Source organism: Rhamphochromis sp. 'chilingali', assembly GCF_963969265.1.
Source record: "Rhamphochromis sp. 'chilingali' genome assembly, chromosome: 15".
In the NCBI taxonomy this organism is placed as follows: domain Eukaryota; kingdom Metazoa; phylum Chordata; class Actinopteri; order Cichliformes; family Cichlidae; genus Rhamphochromis; species Rhamphochromis sp. 'chilingali'.
In genome coordinates, this window is record NC_137942.1 from 27,982,610 (window position 1) to 28,002,441 (window position 19,832).

At 40.3% G+C, this 19,832-nt stretch overlaps 2 protein-coding genes across 5 annotated transcripts in view; one reads left to right on the plus strand and one right to left on the minus strand.

The window, feature by feature from the left end:
* The window catches only part of plppr2a (phospholipid phosphatase related 2a), an 87,097-nt gene that overhangs the window by 27,152 nt on the left and 40,113 nt on the right, over positions 1-19,832 (plus strand). For all 4 annotated transcript variants that reach the window (XM_080906279.1, XM_080906280.1, XM_080906277.1 and 1 more), the window contains one exon: positions 9,366-9,554. In XM_080906279.1, coding sequence (XP_080762405.1) covers positions 9,366-9,554 — 189 coding nt within the window. The remainder of the gene's footprint in view (positions 1-9,365; positions 9,555-19,832) is intronic.
* Positions 13,478-16,172, minus strand: LOC308412143 (uncharacterized protein). The gene is made up of 4 exons (XM_080906281.1): positions 16,036-16,172; positions 14,886-15,034; positions 14,015-14,179; positions 13,478-13,937 (listed from the first exon to the last, which is right to left on the minus strand). Exons 2-4 carry the CDS (start codon positions 14,940-14,942, stop codon positions 13,770-13,772), a joined length of 390 nt encoding a protein of 129 aa, XP_080762407.1. The 5' UTR covers positions 14,943-15,034; positions 16,036-16,172; the 3' UTR covers positions 13,478-13,769.

A 19,832-nucleotide genomic window follows, 5' to 3' on the forward strand; every position in this document is an offset into this window, starting at 1 on the left:
CTGAATGAACTATAGTGAAACATTGCAAGACAGTGCAAAAGAATTAACATCAATATTAGTTGGTTCACTGACATTAAAACAGCTAACTAGTAATTAATTTTAATATAGTTTCTTTAATTTTGCCTCAGTTTTCTATAGTAGCTCGCTGCTGGTAAAAATAAAACAAATAAAACACAAAAAATCAGTCAATATTTCCGCTTATTATCTAAAAATTTCAAATAAATCAATGGTTTAAGCAGCAAGTCAAGTTTTTGAGAGCCTGAATTCTTTGACCTATGAATGGGAAAACGCAGTTAATTCATTTTTTTCAGTGTAAGCTTCCATACATGATAAGATGGTAAGCTTTGAGCTGCTAGCAAAAGTCTCACAGCATCCCTGGCCTGTGAGTTAATATTTGCTTGTTAAAGGCGCAGCTCATAATGACTCCATATGTCATCTGAATTTGATCCATTGGATAGATAAAAAATATGGTTGCAGTAGTAGATGTTTACATTAGTCTGAGCTCCAACCTAAGAAAGTCTTTAGTTTTGCTTTTGGAAAAAGAGAACCTAAAAGACGTTTTCCACTTAACAACATGAGGGTAGATTTGCAGATAAGGTGCCATGTTAGAATTCCTTTTTATTATTTTTAATGAGCTAGACGGCTATGTTGGATTTGCTCAGCCTGCTCTACCTAGCAGGTAGAGTATAAAGGCGCACCCCTGTGGCTTTTTAAAATGAACTGCTAATAAATACAGGAGCGCTGTGGCGTGTCCATGGCAGCCTCAGAAAACAATAAAAGCTGTGGAAATAAGAGAATTGAGGTGTTACTGCACATTTCACCACTTTATGTTTATTAATAATAAAAGTGGCAAAGTGTTGTGATATCTATGATGTCTATACATAATCTGCTCAAAAAAAGCTGAGAACGTCCAAACTCAAATCTCAACTGTAAAAATATAAAGACAACTTTCTATTTAAGATCGAGTTCATCAACTCTGAGCAGTGTTGTCTCTTCCTGTTTATAGAAAAAAAACTGGATATGTGGGATGTTGCTGTGTATTTCACACCGGTTAAATGAAGGAGGGGAAAGTGGTCATATTTTTGGATCTGAGCTCGCTGTGGTGGGTCCTTCACATGCCGTTGGCTGTTGCTGTTCCCTGGACTTGTTCCTGAAATGCTTTCCAGTTATTTGTGCCGTGTTTTCAGACGTCTTGATGTCACTGCTGATGTAAACCCTTCTTGCCTCGTGGCATCGCAGCCACTAGAAGTGGGCACAGTCTGTCAGTTCATCAGCTGATATGAAATATTCATCAAAAAGCTGTGTATGTTGGTGGAGAAGTGGAAGAACTGATACCAAGGTGGGGTGGGGTGCATTTTTGACAGGTAAAATGTTTCATCTCTGTCAGGGACAGGAAAAGGAGTGTCTGGGTATCTGAGCCATGTTTTATCCTTTAAAAGCAGCAGGGAGCATGGAGCAGTTTAAAGAGAAACACACTGCGACGTTTCCATTGTCAGACACACTGATATCAGGTAGAACAGGATATTCATCTGAGAAAAGGGCAAGAGCTCATCCTGTGGTGCCATCGGGAATGTGACAATGCTCACAGAGGGAGCACATACTGAATACTGTGCCCTTTTAGTGAATGATGATGTGCAAGATGAGAAATATTTTCCTGCCTTGATTTGTGTGCTGTGAGGTCTTAAGGCTTTTAAGTCTTGCCAAGGGAGAGACTGTAATACTTAAAGTTGTCTTTTCCTTATCAGTCATGCAGCCAGTGTGTTACCCAATCTGCTATTTTGCTCTGGACTGCCAACTATAACTAATGGAAAAAGATATATAAAGCTTTACACATTTGTTTGTGAGGTTTTTAATAATCTGAATATATAAATAGTAATATATATCAATAAGGAGAGCTCATTACAATAAAATAAATAGGAATTTTTGCAATACAGAATTCAGTTATGCTATTTGGCAATCAGACTCTGATGGGCCATCACAGCAGACAGAATCCCAGCAGTGATAGGAATTAGATCAGGACCCCCTGCAGTCTAGATGGCAGTGGTGGTGAAGATAGGATACAGGCTGAGTACTTGGGTGATGCAGAGATGAGGAGGTGGTTTGCATGCTGGATGAAAGAGGATCAGTGCAATTTAAAATACGCAATATGCAGCAGGTTGATTGGCTTGGACAAAGTGGACAGAAAGGTGATTGGACTAAAGCAATTCTGTTTTACAGGGAAGGATAAAGGATAGACTAGCAGCCAAAAACCTGGGAAAACAGGGAGATAAGTGAACACAGTCCTTCTTTATTGAATTTTACACATAACCATCAAATATAAATATATATGTACTGTATATATTTGGCAGAATTGTTAGAGTTCACCTTAAAAGCACGGAACCAGCTGTTAAGTATAGTCCACAACCTTGAGGTTGGGTCTTTGGGAAAACCATTCCAGATGTTTTTAAGCAAACTGCCTTTGCAAAGGAGTCAGTTGATGCTTGTCTCAAGGGTGAGGTGTTCCAGGCATGTCCTACCAGGAGGAGGCCCTAGGGTAGACACAGGATGTGCTGGTGTTCCTCTGGTTAAGCTGGTGAGGGTGGCCGGGGAGAGGGAGGTCTGGGTGTCCCAGTTTAGGCTAAACCCCTGTGACCCACCCCTGAATGGAAAAAAAATGAATGGATGGAAGGATTGATGGATGCTTTTAAAGCAAACTTTGGACCACTAGTGACTGATGTGAATTAAGACATTCATGTTGGTCATTGAATTAATCTGACAGTTGTGAAGTTTTGACTTTTTATGCCACTAAAGTATCTCAGTATCTACAATTTAGATTTGCATTAAATTTTGCATTTGATATTAGTCTTTCCCAAAGTAGTGACTTTGTTCTTCCCAAAACTTTTCCACCAGTGGCACCATTACACTGACACTTTTGGTTTTGCAGGCATTTTGCATTTGGTTTTGGTTTAGACAGCGACTCCTTCATCAGCTCCTGTTATATTTGGTGACATTCTTTCAACCTTAAGAAGAACATTTTCTGTTGCTAGAATTGTGAACTTTCAGCTTTGCAACCTGACATCAGTGATATTCTCCTTTATACCAGAAGCCAGCTGAACATCAGAAACTCAGTTTTTACTGGAAGATATCATCTGAAAAAGACATCTACCTCATGACAAAGAACTCTGTTGAGCTTGAGTTATTTCCGTACTTAAAGATGAAAAATAGGCAGCTCTAATTTGGAGCAGTGAATAAAGACATACATTATGTAAACTTGCTTCAGAAATATTTTTATGTAAATTTAACACACACAACTGTATTTAAAGTGTATGTTGCTGCAATTGTAGCGGAGTAAATGTGGAATTATTCTTGTTTTAATGTGATGATACAAAAGTAAGGGTACCCGAGGTTTTAGATATATGAATTAAATTATTGTTCATTGCCTTTTTATTCTTAACAGATCAGACATGCAGGGCAGATAAGCCCTCTTCTTATCACTGACAAGCACTTTTCATACTCACAGAAATCAATGATTCAAAACTTATTTCCTGCATGTTTTTTTTAAATCAGGAAATGAAGCTCGTTCAAAATATCCTGATACCTAAAATAATGAAGTGAGTTTTATGTCTTAATGAGATGTAGTCTCCTAACGCCTTCATAATATGACAGCCAAAAAGCATATTTCGAAAATGCTGAGGCTCAGAGGGAGATGATGACATCTTTAGAAGCTTGGGAATAGAAGAAGACACTCGTCAGTCTTCACCCTCTTTTTGCGACTGTAACAGGCAGCCACACATTGCTTTTTGACAGCTCCAGACTTGAACTGTCTTAATGTGACCTTTCATCTTGACAAGCCACGGATCTTTTGTGCTGCTGATCTGCCCTTCCATCTCCAGACAAAAATAGGTCAGAGCAGGGCAGGTTTCTAACTCTGCCTGTCCCTTTTTTCTGTTAATAGCTGCTCTCTTTTGGACGAGGTCAATAAAGAAAAAAGGAAAGACAGGTACACAGCAGAGTGGAGAGAAGAATGTGAAGGAGTGCCAAGAGGAGGGTAGGACAGAGAGTTGCCAGGGTGTGAATAAACTGCCACAAGTCACATTGCAGTTAACAGCAAACCATCATGAGAGTAGCGGCTTAATCTGCACTGGCAAATATAAAAAACGTTCTTATGTTAAGTACGATGAAAGTGACTCAAGACTATTTCCCCCCCTTTAATAGCTTCAAAAACAAGTTTTATGGTGTACTTGATTCCATGTTGTCTTTTCTGAAGGAGTGGTATCGCCACACATCTATTCACTTATTAGTTATTTTGCATTCTGAGAATAAAAAAACCACAAGTTAAATTAAAGGAACAGTCAGTGGGGTTTTTTTATTTTTGTTTTTTTAACTTTAAAAAAGAATATTGAACTCATAAAAATACATGATTAGTGTGCAATTGCATCTTGCATACAAATACTTAGGAGCGGACACTGTTTTTTTGAAGCTGCCATGTGGCCCCACCATCTTGAATACAGTGGCCAAGATGGAAAGCACCATTCCATCTAATCACATTTTACATTTATGGCTATAGACCGGCCACATACATAAGAGAATGCAGCAGCGTACGTGTGCTGTGGAGACAAATTTTTATTCATATCTGCACCTTCAGACTCAAGATTGCTCATACTTGTGATCATACATATGAGAAGGGATCCCCTTCTCACCAAAGAAGTTAAAATATGAAGGAAAGACACAACTTAACAGCCATCTGGATTAAAAATCATCCTCTTCCTCCTCACGCTAAACATAATCTCCTAAACTGGAATCAATGCTCTTAAACACAAAAAAACTGCATAAACATGCTTATTTATTCCTGAAATTGTTGCAATTACCTATTCTCAGCAAATTTGATGGTCCTCTCTTCTAGGCACCTGACAACAAAACCACAAACTAAACCACAACAATAGCTGGTTATAAGCTAACATTATGCCAGCTAATGTTTGGCTCGAGTGTCCTAAAAATTACACTTTCAATCTGATAAACAGTTTGATTATATTTTTAAATTGATGAGAGTTTATTCGCTACGTGCCTGAGTCCAGCAATGTTAGATCCACTTAAAAGAAAACTTGACTGACATCGGCTAATAGCAGCTAATGCTAGCTGGCAGCAGCTAACAGTGGCTAACAACAGAAACAACAGGAGTTACATTATGTGGTACATTCTTAATTTAATTCAATGTTTCTGATCTCTATTGCTGAGTAAAAAATATTTGTCCTATAACAGCTGCCATAGATAACATAATGCACTTGAATTAGAATGTGTAAAAAACAGAATTTAGTTGACTGCAATCTACAATCTATTAACATCTAGTGCTATAAATTAAGTTTGAAAACTTGAGAACCCTGAGTTAAAATGTTGAAGTTGGAATGCTAAGAATAAAGTATAGGTTTATGGACAATAAAGCTGAAAGTCATGGTCAAGGTTATATTGATCATTTTACGAACAATAATCTGTTAGGTGTTATTAACTGTGAGCCCAATGCGCTACTAAATTATTGATGTTCCATTTTAATGAATATTAATATAATAATGTTCTATTTATTCTGTAAAGTAAATAAAATATTCTCTGTTCTCGATTCATGTGGCTGTAATACTCATTTGTAGTGTTTTTTTGGTTCCTGGTTTGATTTAGAAAGAGCTCATATTTAAAGATGACTCTAAAAATAAGCTCTTCATCTATTGGCTGGAGATGCAGATTTGCCGGTCAACAACTATGAACTCCGACATATGGGAGCTTGAGGCAAAATCTTCAGCAGACGCACATTCTCTAATATTTTTCCAGCGCATAGAAGTGGAAATAAAGGAGACATGGTATGCTGTGCTCTGTGCTCAACTATGCATAAGTATGATCATGATTTTAACGTGGCGTTGTGACTTAAAAGTGTTTCTTCCTAGAAGTGTGAGTCACAGTCAGTCACAATACGTTGGGAAAATGCAGGGGAGGAGCGCTACACCATCAAACAGGAAAACAAGGGAAGGCTTTATGAGTCACACATTTAGAACACCTCCTCTCACCCAAAGCAAACCCAACAAACAGCTCCCATCAAGCGTGTGTGCAAGATACACAAACACATAAAATACAAACATAAACCGCTACTACAATAATTTATAAACCACAAAGTGAAGCGTAAGTTCAACACAAATCTGTACAAACACTTTTTTGTATTTTATAATTCTGGTGTTTCAGTTATGACAACTGCAGCTAGTCAAAAAACAAAACGAGGGAGGCACAAATGAAGGGTGTTTATACAAATAAAAATCCTTTATATTTGTGCCCCTATGTATATTTGCATATAATATAAATACATGCACCCTTCTATATATAAATTCAGGACATATGTAAAGTGCATGCCAGACGTATATGTGTAGATGTTGATATACATTGACATGTGTAAACATGTGTACATGTATGTGAGGTAAAATTTGCCAATGATGAATGGTGAATAAGGATCTGTGCTTCATCTTACCATAACATTCATATATTTTCAGGCACTAATACAACTTATTTTATATACTTACCCAGGTTACAGTTCTAAGATAGATATAGGCCTTAAGTGTTGACTTTTCTTCTAGGAATTACATCCATTTTAAGGGACGGTCTTTTTTCAGAGGCTCAAATGTAATCGGACAATTCTAGCAAAAGCTGTTTCCCGTACTTGGAGGTAAAAGGTCTGCAGTTGATTTCCAAGTGTAGCATTTGGATTTCGGAAACAGTTTCAGTGGAACTCTCAATGTGTGTGAAATGGGCAATTCTGCCCATACTTCAAAAATAAAACAAATCCATCACAGAGAAAGTGGAAACATGAGAGTTCATTCGGTTCTAGTTCATTCTGAAAATATAGTGAGCTGGTCAGCTCTACAGGCATAAAAAGGCCTGGATATCTGTGGAAGAGACCAGTGGTAGATGATTGCCTGATGCTTTTGATGCCCTTCACAAGAACCATTTTCAGGAGGTAGATGTATCATTACAAGTCCATCAAAGAAAGAAAGAAAGAAAGAAAGAAAGAAAGAAAGAAAGAAAGAAAGAAAGAAAGAAAGAAAGAAAGAAAATGTAAAAAGCAAGAAAAGTTCTGAAACAGCATTCATTGGATCAATGACTATGAATGCAACAGAATTATAGGGAAAAAAATATATGGAGAAGGTTTGGAATGGGTCATGATTCAACGCTCACAACATCATCTGTAAAACCTGTGTGAAACATTGTGATGTATGGGCAAGCATGACTTCCAGTGGCACTGAGTAACCTGTGCTTATTGATGATGTGACAGAAGACCGAAACATCAAGTGTGCATAGCTTTCGTTTCAGTAAAGCAGACTGCACACCTCTCAGTACAGACATCATGGGTTCGAATGAAATGTTGTCATCAGACTTGCCAAGCTTTTTGTGACCACACAAAAATACACCAACTACACATGTGCCTATAGATGGAACACCTACTCATCTGCAGTATTTCTAGCTGTCCATGTCTGACTAAATTAGAGTATAATCAAGGTTTAATAGCCAACACAACAAGGGTGAATACAGCCCATGGTCCTCCTGTCTTAGCCAAGTTGAAAACATACAGTCCCAGCTGCCATCAAATGGAGTTAATAAGCTTTCCCACCATTTCCCATTGTCTGTGATCCGTGTTAGAATCTCAGTTGATGATTTTCCAGGTAATAGGAATTTTCTTCAGCAAAGGTGAAATAAACAATTTGGTTCAATTCAGTTTTATTTCTATAGCACCAAATCATAACAACAGTTGCCTCAAGGCACTTTACATTGTAAGGTAAGGACCCGACAGCAATAAACAGCAAACAGAGAAAACTCCAACAGTTAGATAACCCCTGATGAGCAAGCACTTTGGCAACAGTGGGAAGGAAAAACTCCCTTTTAACAAGAAGAAAGCTTTGGCAGAACCAGGCTAAGAGAGGGCGAAGCCACCTGCCGCAACGGAGTTGAGTGGAGGAAGACAGGACAAAGACACTGTGGAAGAGAGCCAGACATTAACAATAACTTGCCGTTATTTATTGACTTCACATTTAAGCCAGCTTGTTGTTGTGTTTTTGATGATGCCAACAAGGAAAATGCAGATTGCCCTCTGGTGGTCAAATAACGTAACATCAAAATCCATAACACGTGTCAAGGGTGTTTCTACGATCTTTATTTTGTACATTGTCAGTTATTAGCTGTTATAAATGCTGATACAGATGGATTGGCCAGCAGCTAATATCAGTCAACAATACTGGTCCACAATATTGGTAAATTGGTGAGGCTTTAATTACTACAAATCGTAATCAATTTTGCTGCCTTTGATCTGCTGCATTTGTGAATCTGCAGATCTGAGGAGTGCACTCTCATTTGGGACTTGTGTTAGAGAAATCTCCTCCTTGTTTCCTTCTGAAAACTGCAAAAACAAGCTGTGAGTACCAATCAGGGTTCGTGACGCTGCTCACTAGGTTGGAATTTCATTTCAAGTTGGCGCACTGCTTGCATGTGTCAGCTTGAAATGGCACATGGAAGCATTCTCTGATCACTTTGAAATCAAAGTGATCAGAGAAAACAAAGTAGAAAGCAGTGCACAAATGAATTCTAAAATGGACACGCAGAGGGAAAAAGAGTTTTTTGAAAACTTAAAAAGCCATCAAGTTACATCAGAAAATGAAATGAAATTGATTAAATTTTGCATGATATCAACTAAACTTTTTAGCGGGGATAGCAGCTGATAGTCAGAGTGTCTGCAGAAACTTCAGTCTCTGTGCACGTGATGAGGCCACACACACTCACGTATTCCACACTGACACACACATGTGCACGCAGCATCTACAAATACACCCACAGCTCAACTGTAGTAGATTTCATGAGTGCCAGCAGCATGAAGGCTGCCTCCCCCTTCCTCTCCCTCACATTTCACTTCCTCTCTCCCTCTCTCTCTCTATCACTCTTTCTCTCTCCATTGCTTTCTCACTCTCTCCTTCTCTTGCTCACTCTCTATGCAATTCTTTGTCTTTTTTCTGCTTGCGGTGTTGGGAATCCTCTTTTATCCTGTTTTGTTTTTTTCCCCCTTCTTTGAATCTTTGTTTCCATCTCTTGATGAGAGAAGTCTCCTGCAGATTTGGCTCTTTTATTTCTTGTCTTCTCATCTTTCTCTCTCTCTCTCGCCATGTCTCCTGGTTCCAAACACTGAACCTCTCACTCTGCCTCTCTCTGGATCCGGCATTTCCTATGCATCTCCCCGCTGCTGAGGGGTACAGGGACTCGTCTCTCCCCTCTTTCTCTCCCGCTCCCACTCCGGCTCCTCCACCTCTACCTCCTCTGCTTCACCTCTCGTCCTCTCGCTTCCTAACGGAGGGATAATGTTCTATTTCCAGCTGGTGATCATGGCTGGGACGGTGCTGCTGGCTTACTACTTTGAGTACACGGACACCTTCCCCGTGCACATCCAGGGCTTCTTCTGTTACGACAAGACCTTCTCTAAGCCCTACCCTGGTCCGGATGATACCAGCAAGATCCCTCCGGTGCTCATCTACTCGCTCGTCACAGCCATCCCTACCCTCACGGTAAGAGTTCTAATTATTTATTCATTTCTAAGTATGGAAGTAAAGCTTGGCAGATATGGAAGGGGGTGGGTAGTTAAGAAATTCAAGAGATAATCATGCAAGTGGGTTTGCATCTCCCGTGCTCTGAAAAAGCAGAGTGGGGGAAAATGATGCGTTAGAAAGATGGAAGTTATCAAAGTTGAGATTGTGTATTAGATTTGCTCTGTCTTTAGATGCTGCGAAAGTGCATAAGAATCTCCTACTTCTGGTGTTTGGTAGTTCTCATGATGAATCATCTGTTGTGCGCGTGTGTGTGTGTTTGTGTGTTGCACCACTGTCGATAGTGTGCAGATTGGTAAGCTGCATAGAGGTAACCCCCTCCGCCCTCTGTTCTTGACAAGCGGATGCAAGTGTGTGTTTGTATGTGTGTGAAGAGTACAAAAAAACTGAGGAAACCATCAGCTCGGACCACACAGAGATGTGATAGGAAGAGGCAGACAGGTCATTAGAGAGAGAGAAAGAGAGCATCAGAGGAAGAGAGACAAACAACACAGAAAGCAATAAAAACGAAGCGAGGTAAAAGTTGGAGTTGAGACAGAGCAGTGATGGCAGGCAACAGATGCTGTTCTTCAAAAACAAAACAAAAAAACCCTGAAGTAATAGGTGAGAAAAAGACACATGAGCACGACGGAGAGTAATTTTTTAAGAGGGGGTGTGTGCTATTATTTTTGTACTGTATTCATGTATGTTTGCACATGCATGAATGCTTGTGCATGTGTGTGCGTGTGAGGTTAGCTGTTGAGCCTCAAGTGAGATAGGAGGCATTGAGCCTGAAATGTGTAACACCTGACCCTGAGTGCAGAAAAAAACCCGAACAGCTTAAATCCCCAGCACACCACGAGAAAGAAAGAAAGAAAGAAAAAAGAAAGAAAGAAAATAAACAGCACATACAGAAACCAACCAGCATCCACAATACAAAGCACACAAATAACCTGAGCAGATTACATGCACAGACAAAAACCACAGCCTGCACTCAGTGCAAAGACAAGAATACTCCACAACTGGAGCACCAAACAATCGCAGATGATGAGGTTTTCTGTGCAGCAGTTCATTGCCAGAAGAAAGACTGTGGGCTGTTATAATGTGGTACTGCTGTGTACAGTTTGTCTCGCAGCCACAATACACAGTGATTTTTTTTTCTAATTGTGAGCTGTTAGCAACCACAGCAGACAAAACAATACGCGTAAGTAATTTAATGGATTCAGAAAGTATTTATATTCACAACTAAGTGATAAAGTTGATTTATTTGGTAGGAATATAATAAAAGAGAGAAGAAAATGTACAAATGTACAAGTTTGTATGTCTTCTTTTATGAAAGTGTTTGTTTTCTCACATTTGGATGAAACAGCATTTATTTTTTATAAATGCTGTTTCATTTCATTCATAAATGGGGATTGGATTGTAGGGCTGTGTGTGCATAGGGCATGTTTGTTGGGTTCTTCTTTTGTCTTCCATTTGTACAGTTTCCTCACTTTTTCAATATTTTAAGGACATGCTGCACTCCATGCTGTTTTCAGCTAATATGGTAACTCTTTGTGAATCACCTTGTTGGTGCAAAAGTACTATTTCTTTATTTTAAACTGTGGTACTGTTTGCATTTTTATAAATTCAAAATAAGAAATCAGAACAAATTATGTGTTTCTGTGAAAGGCTGCTTGCGGTTTTTGATACGGGTGACACAGGCGGTTGTCCGGGGCGGCAAAAAAAAAAAAAATTGCTCTTATTCATGCTGCCCCAACATCAGCCAGCGCATACTGGGAATGGCATAGGCACCGATTGGTTTTCTATCGCCCATTTGCTGGGAGTAAGGGCGCCCTCCGTTTGCGAGGTGCGCCTGCTGCTTGCGGCACAGGGAGGAGAGGGCGGGGCGGCGGGGGATTCTCTGGCTGGCTGGAGCTGCATCTAATAACCAACTCGCAAAATAAAACAAAATAAAAACAAACCAACAAACACGAAAACACCAGACATTATGATACAGACTTATAATTTGCACCGTTGTTTTTTCTAAATTCTATGCGCGAAAAGTGAGCGCGAGAGCCCTCAGTGCGCCTGCTCGCTGCTGTGCTGAAGTCAAAATAAACTTTATTGTCATCTCCGCTACATACAGTACAGTATACAGAGAGACGAGACTACGAGGCTCCAGTTACAGCAGTGCAAGTAAACAAACAATAAATATAAGAAGAGTAAGAAAATAAATATACACTTTAGGACTAGGGGTAAACGGATCAATAACAATTTAAAATTTAAAATTTACAGTTTGATGATTTAAAGTTTCACACACGACCTGTCGAAAGGGGAGGGTGCCCGGCTGCTTCCAAAAAGAGCACATTTCAATCCTAATGTTGTAAATCCAAGCCCATTATGTATTCATGATTTGAATCCTGGGTTGTGCAAAATCCCAGAAATACACCTTAGACAAAGTGAATCTGTGAATTAAGGTGTAGGTGTATTAGGTTATGTTGTGGTGATCCTCGGGTTGGGGGATGGGTGTTCAACTGGAGTGCAAAATTAGAGGGAGGGAGTGTTCGCCCAGGGTGCCAAACAGGCTAGGACTGCCACTGCTGCTTGTAATAATGGGCCTAAGTCTGTTCTGTGCAGACACAACACTGATTCATCCACTGAGTTAGGAGCTTTTTTATGCTTGAATGATGGCTTAAGAAACTGGACTGGACTGAAGATGAGTGGGAAAAGCAGCCAATGTCCAAATAAAATTTTCGAAATTTTTCAGAAAGACCACTTAAAAATGACAAGAAAGTCTGTCTCATAAAGAAATAGGGCTGGCTCAGGATAGGACTTAGCAGAAAATTGTACGTGTTATTTAGTGCTAAGTAACTCACTAATACCCACACAGCAGGACATATTATTTTGTGGATAATTTAATTTCTCTTGAGTTGGATTATCCACAGAGACCTTTAAATCTGCCCTAACTCAGGGTAAATTACTCGGGATGTTGAACTGGGTCAGAGCACATTACTTACACCAGCTAGTCTGCCCTAACCTGTGCTGACAGAGGCCTTGGTATGTGTAACAAGCACCAAAGAAAATCACAGCAGTAACTCCCTGAGATAGTGGCAGTCTGGTGTAAACGTGCGTTGCCATTTTTTAATTATATTCAGTTATTGTGCATATTCTTTGATTTGAATGTAGAATGAATCTCTACTGAATGTAGTAGAGATATAGAGTATTAGAGCATCGTACAATAATACTGCTACTGCAGGAACTAATTACACTTTAGAATGTGGACTTAATTACTTGTACTGACCATGTAAATGAGACCTTGTCTGCACTCAGAAAAATAAAGGTGCCAACTGGAACCAAAAGTGGTTCTTTAGACTGATGCCATAGAAGAACCTTTTTTGGTGCCACAAAGAACCTTTCAAACAATGGTTCTTTGAAGAACCATTTCTTTCAGTGGTTCATTGAAGAACCATTAAAGGTGCCCCAAAGAACCATCAAGAAATGGTTCTTTGGGGCACCTTTAATGGTTTTTCAAAGAACCTTTTTAAAAATGGTTCTTCAAATGGTTCTTTAAAAGAACCATTTTAAAGAACCTTTTTTGAGTGGTTCTTTAAAAAACCATTTTAAATCTTTCAAAATAAAATGCATCATAAATTGAATTTGAGCAGGGTAAAATAAATACGAGCACAGCATAGACATATATTAATGGTTTATTGTCATTTTGTAGTTACCAAAAGACAAAAAGGCATTTTAACCCTCAGCACAACATCACTACTAATACATGTCACATATTAGTGTTTTAAACAGTAATAATTAAATATATTGGCTATACTATAAATAAATAAATTATATATATATATATATATATATATATATATATATATATATATATATATATATATATATACACACACATACATACATACACACACACACACTATATCTACAGATAACACAACAAATAATACATGTATTGTTTAATTAATAAAACATCAGAAAGTGATAAAACACGTTAGAAATAGCTTCATAACAGACCAATAAATCAACACATTTTCATCAGCAGATGTTTGCATGTTCAGTAAAAACATTTCAACAACAAGTTTATGATTAAAATGATCAATGAACTTCAGCCTTACGCTCTGTAATGTACTTTTCATGTTGTACTCATGGCCCTTTGTTAGTCCAGTTTAGGATAATGTCTCTGACGTATGTTTCATATCAAATATATGTCATATCAAAACAAGCCCACACCTGCAGTTGTTTCAGTTTTTCACTGGTGTTTCCTGTCAGCTGGTCAACCTCACTCAGGCGGACATCCATATCAGCCAACCAAACGACAAGTTCCTCCCTTTGTGCTTCAAATCCCTCCCACTCTGAGACAAGGAGCTGAAAGAGAGAGAAAAGAGTCAATTATAAAGAAGAGAGAAAAGTGAAACCCTCCTCAGAAGGTCTGACTCGCATACCTGCAGTTGACCTGTGATGGACTCCAGTTTGGCGTTCACGTCATCCCTCGCCGATGCCAGCAGCAGAGTCTGCAGGGTGCCCTGGAAGAGCTGAGTTAATGTTCGACTCCTCCTGGTCAGGCTCTCCAGCTGGATGACCCGAGGTCTCCCCTCTCGCCGCTGCCTCTGAACACACAAACACAAATTGCATCTGAAGCAGGAGGTGCAGATTTTTTTTGCTATTCTTTTCTAAATCCAGGCTTGATCACGTGGAGGTATTTGGAAAATTGTTTTGGCCAGTGGACGACTGTTGTCTTGCAGAAAGTCAAATCAATCAAACATATGCGATACACAATCAATTCACAAGAACACATTGTAAAAAAATAAGTCCAGTTCTTGCCTGATTTCAAGTGAAATCTGCATCAAAACAGGGTGACAGAAGTAAAACGAGTGCACAAAGCCTCACTTTGTACAAGCCTGCTATTACAGTTCTCCTCTATGCAGACGACTTTCCTGTTTTCAAGGCACAACTTGGATCTGCTGTACGAATCTTATGGATACACACTAAATGAAATAATAGTGTGCATGACTCCAGATTCTGATCCCTCATCCTAATATGGTCCCAACATAGCAACAGCAATAAAGCAAATGTTGAGGCTTCAAAATACAAAGTCCATAAACCAATGGCTGACATGGGTTTTATCATAAGGGTGATAAATATACAGATTTCAGTCTGTCTTAGAGATTTGATTTTCATTTACCTGCAAATGCACTATACGTACCTGCTCCATGGTTTTTCACAACATTTTGCATATCACTATTTAATACAGGAAGTACGTGAACTAAAACATGTCATCGGTCTTTGTGAGAGGACCATATTAATGAAACAAACCTCAATGACATCATAGGGATCCCTAAAGATGCTCCTGCTGCTTCTCTTCCTCCTCATCCTAAGCTTCCTTCTCCTTGTCCTCGCCTTCCATCCAATTGTAATTCAATCTAATTGTGTTTCTGCCCCTCCTCTTCCTCATTTTGTTGGAGCTGTGAACACAGTTAATGTGAATCTGGATTAATTTGTGCAAACAAGAAAAATCTACAGCTTTTTGGTCAGAGGTGCTCTTGTGATTTAAGCCGGGTAGAGTAGATTTATGTGTTGATGCTACCTGCTTCAGCTCTGGCTGCTGAGTGATATTTACACCCTGGCTGGATTACAAACTTTAACCATGTGCTGAACTTTGGCCCAGCGTTGATACCTCTTGTTAGTATAACGACCTCTTCTTAGCTTGTATGTATGATGTATGATGGTGGATAAATGAAATATACAAAAAAATTTAACTATATTACAAAAGAACATCTATCTTGGAAACATCAAATGACCGGAGCATAACTTGTCAACTAGTCCGAAACTAAGTTATGCAGGAACAGTCAAAGACACACCTTCTCATGTTTGAAACCATTGTTTGAAAGGTTCTTTGTGGCACCAAAAAAGGTTCTTCTATGGCATCAGTCTAAAGAACCACTTTCTATTCATTTCTATATAATTCTATTAGACAATAAAGAGTTATCTAATCTAATTATTCATTCAAAACACTTATGCATAGCTGTATTTTATACAGCTCATACAGAATTCAAAGTACAGGTTCATGTGAGTATTTAATGTACGGCTCAGATCTACAGACTTTCAGAGTTTCTAGAGCAGACACAGAGCTCACGTCACAACAGGCTTCAGGCGCCATTTTAGTGACTTTAACAATATATTACATTTTAATTTCGGTCTAGCTGACATTAGGTTATGTACGCAGCACGCAATTGAACCACATATTTTAGAAGCCAAAGGTTCAAATTAGCTGGGAGCAGCTTCACTTAATTATAACAGTGGTTTTGTTAGGAAAACTGTTTCTGTATACCGGATACTAAATTGCGCTGACCTCAACGGCTAACGTATCTAGCTAATCGCTACTGTTAGCACAACATTAACAGCAAGCTACAATGACGAGTAACAAAAACAAAACAGTAATAAGGTTTTAATGGAAATGTTTTACCTTTTCTAACAGTCCCAGAATCCACAGCTTCAAAGTCCAGCAGGTACTGAAGACTGTTATCCGCCTCGCTGTCACCGTCCGTGAGTTTTTTTTCCCGAAAGGTCAAGGCCCGCCGCTCGCACACTCTGTCTGCGCATGCGCATCCCAACGACTGACCCCCTCCGTCCGCTCCCGGGAGGTTATAGTATGACGTGTTCTGACGTCACTCTCTCTCCCTGTCATTTATTTGGCTCGAAACACATATTAACAAATTGCTCAGTGAGTCCAAGTCCAAGTCCAAGTTCAACTTTATTGTCACTTCAACCATATACAGTTTAAAAATACACAGTGAGGCGAAACAACGTTCCTCCAGGAACCAAGGTGCTACAAGACAAGTTAGTGCAAAAAAAATAATAATATATAATATATCTAGTAATAATATTGTGCAAAAGAGCATTTACAGGTTGGTGTGTGCGATGGTTTGGTGGTGTAGGTCAGTGTGTTTGCGCTTTGTGTTGGTTAGTCAGTCCAGTCTCAATGTTTTGAGGTATTTGAGTTAAGCTGAGTGATAATGTTAGTGTATGTGTGTGTGTGCGTGTTTATCAGTCAGTCCCTTTTTGCTGAGGAGACGGATGGCTTGTGGAAAAAAGCTGTTGCACAGTCTGGATGTGCGTGCCCGAATGCTTCGGTACCTTTTTCCAGATGGCAGGAGTGTAAAGAGTGTGTGAGAGGGGTGTGTCCGATCAGCCACAATGCTGGTGGCTTTGCGAATGCAGCGTGTGGTGTAGATGTCCTCAATAGAGGGTAGAGAGACCCCAATGATCTTCTCTGCTGTTCCCACTATCCGCTGTAGGGTCTTGCGGTCTGATATGGCACAGCTCCCAAACCAGACAGTGATGCAGCCGCTCAGGATGCTCTCAATAGTTCCTCTATAGAAGGTGGTCAGGATCGGTGGTGGAAGCCGGGCCTTTCTCAGTCTTCTCAGAAAGAAGAGACGCTGTTGGGCTTTCTTGTGCAGGGAGCTGGTGTTGAGGGACCAGCCGAGGTCCTTCTCCAGGTGTACACCCAGGAATTTGGTGCTGTCAACGATCTCCACAGAGGAGCCGTTGATGCTCAGCGGTGAGTGGTCGCCTCGTGTCCTCCTAAAGTCAACAACCATCTCTTTTGTCTTGTCAACATTCAGAGACAGGTTGTTGTCCTTACACCAGTCCGTTAGTCTCTGCACTTCCTCTCTGTACGCTGACTCGTCGTTCTTGCTAATGAGACCCACCACGGTCGTGTCATCAGCAAATTTAATGATGTGATTTGAACTGTGTGTTGCTACACAGTCATGAGTCAGCAGTGTGAACAGCAGAGGACTGAGCACACAGCCTTGTGGGGCCCCAGTGCTCAGTGTGGTGGTGCTGGAGGTGCAGTTCCCGATCCGTACTGACTGAGGCCTTCCGGTCAGAAAGTCCAGGATCCAGTTGCAGAGGGAGGTGTTCAGGCCTAACAGGCTCAGCTTTCCGATCAGTTGTTGGGGGATGATCGTGTTAAATGCTGAGCTGAAATCTATGTACAGCATTCGGACGTGTGAGTCCTTCTTGTCCAAGTGTGTCAGGGCAAGATGGAGTGCAGTGGAGATGGCGTCGTCCGTTGAGCGGTTATGGCGGTATGCAAATTGCATTGGGTCCAGTGAGGGGGGCAGCAGGGTCTTGATGTGTCTCATGACGAGCCGTTCGAAGCACTTCATGATGGTGGGTGTAAGTGCGATAGGGCGGTAGTCATTGAGACAGGACACAGAAGACTTCTTGGGCACGGGGACGATGGTGGTGGCCTTGAAGCACGTGGGGACAACGGCACTGCTCAGAGAGATGTTGAAGATGTCGGTGAGAACATTTGCCAGCTGATCAGCACATTCTCTGAGCACTCTGCCTGGGATGTTGTCTGGTCCAGCAGCTTTACGTGGATTGACTCTGCGTAGAGTTTTCCTCACCTCAGCTGTAGTGAGACACAGGACCTGGTCGTTCGGAGGAGGGGTGGTCTTCCTCGCCGCCACGTCGTTCTGCCTGTCGAACCGAGCATAGAAGTTGTTAAGCACATCTGGGAGGGAGCAGTCACTGTCACAGGCAGGTGGTGTCGTCCTGTAGTTAGCGATGGCTTGTAAGCCCTGCCACATGCGTCGTGTGTCGCCGCTGTCCTTAAAGTGGTTGTGGATTCTCTGGGCGTGTGCGCGCTTCGCCTCTCTGATGGCCCGAGAAAGTTCAGCCCTCGCTCTTCTAAGCGCCACCTTATCTCCCTCTTTGAAGGCAGAGTCTCGGGTCCTTAGAAGTGCACGCACTTCCGCAGTAATCCACGGTTTCTGGTTGGGTCGTGAGATGATGATCTTGGAGACAGTGACGTCATCGGTGCACTTGTTGATATAGCTGGACACTGATGATGTGTACTCCTCCAAGTCAGTGAAGTCGCGTGTAGTGATGAACAACTACTCAGATCATTTACCTAAGTTGTGATTTGTCAAAACGAAGTGTGTGTTTATTACACTGACATTCTGTTCTGCAATTGTTATTTACTTGTATCTTATAATTTGACTTTACATACTGCTGGGTGGTTTGTAAAGTTTACAATAATTAGTATTATCATTATGCTGTATTTTCAAAAATATATAATAATCTCAAAAGTAATGCCTTGGAGTAGAAAATGGTAATGCTTTATTAAAATTTAAAACTAAAGTACAGTATTTGAATGTGTGTATTGTGTCTACTGTTTGTTAACTCACCATATTCATAATGTGTTTGTGGGGTTAGGGGTGTGTGTGTGTGTGTGTGTGTGTGTGGGGGGGGGGGGGTTAGGGTCTTTAGGCTTTGGCCCCCACCCTGCCACCAGTATATTTTTAAGCAAATATTTCTAACTTTTATTTGAATATTCAGTTTCCTACCATCTTCTCTTAAAGGGTAATTGCCAGGTAACCTGCCCTCCCCCTTCGCACACACATGCACACAAAGAAAACACACAGTATAATTCACAGCCTCATTATAGTGAATAAATATTTATGCCATTTACACCATCAAACTTAGATTGCTAAGGATGAAGAACCTTTTGTTCTTTAAAGAACCATTTGTAATAGCTGAAGAACCATCCACAAAATAAAAAGGTTCTTTGACGTATGATGGTTCTTTAAAGAACCATGAAGCCATCTGAAGAACCATTTAAGAACCATAATTTTTCTGAGTGTGGCTGAGCCATTGAAGGTAATAGGCATCCAGTGTATTTGGGTCAGTGCCAGTCCTCCAAGCCCAACAGAGGGCAGTCTAGCACTCAGTCGGCTCCCAGTGTGGCTCCCAACATTTAATTAAAATCATCAATCATTTTTTGAAGGTTTTAGCACAAAGACCCAGTCCACTGTGTGGAGACCAAAACATAAGAAGAGGTACAAGGCAGGTTTCCGCCTCAGTAACATTAAGGTGAACCTTTTTATAACTTACACTAAAGGTGGGAAGAACTAATAAAGAAGGGGTTATTTTTTTCTATAGTTTCTTTAGATTATTTCCAAAAGCACTGAGCATGGGTGAGATCCATCTTTTCAGTAATAAAAAAAGTCAAAATTTGTTACACCTATAAGTTTATGAAATCTAATACAGTCCACAACAGGCCTATAATTAGGGATGGAATTTGAGAACCGGTTCTTTTAGAAAACCAGTTCCTATTAGTCCAATTTCTTGGAATTGTTAATCTGCCTGTTAAGATAACCCAACAATATGAGCGGACATTTAGGGTAATTTAGGTAAGATCTTTTATAATCTGTAAAGATTTTAAAATTCATATGCGTCCAGGTCACA

What these genes read in the sequence shown, in the direction of transcription:
- LOC308412143 (XM_080906281.1), bottom strand. Translation starts at nt 14,942, where the DNA reads ATGAGGAGGAAGAGAAGCAGCAGGAGCATCTTTAGGGATCCCTATGAT. An exon ending in ATCCCTATGATGTCATTGAG is followed by an intron (nt 14,180 to 14,885) that starts GTTTGTTTCATT and finishes TTGTGTGTTCAG; the next exon opens with AGGCAGCGGCGAGAGGGGAG. An exon ending in CCATCACAGGTCAACTGCAG is followed by an intron (nt 13,938 to 14,014) that starts GTATGCGAGTCA and finishes TCTCTCTTTCAG; the next exon opens with CTCCTTGTCTCAGAGTGGGA.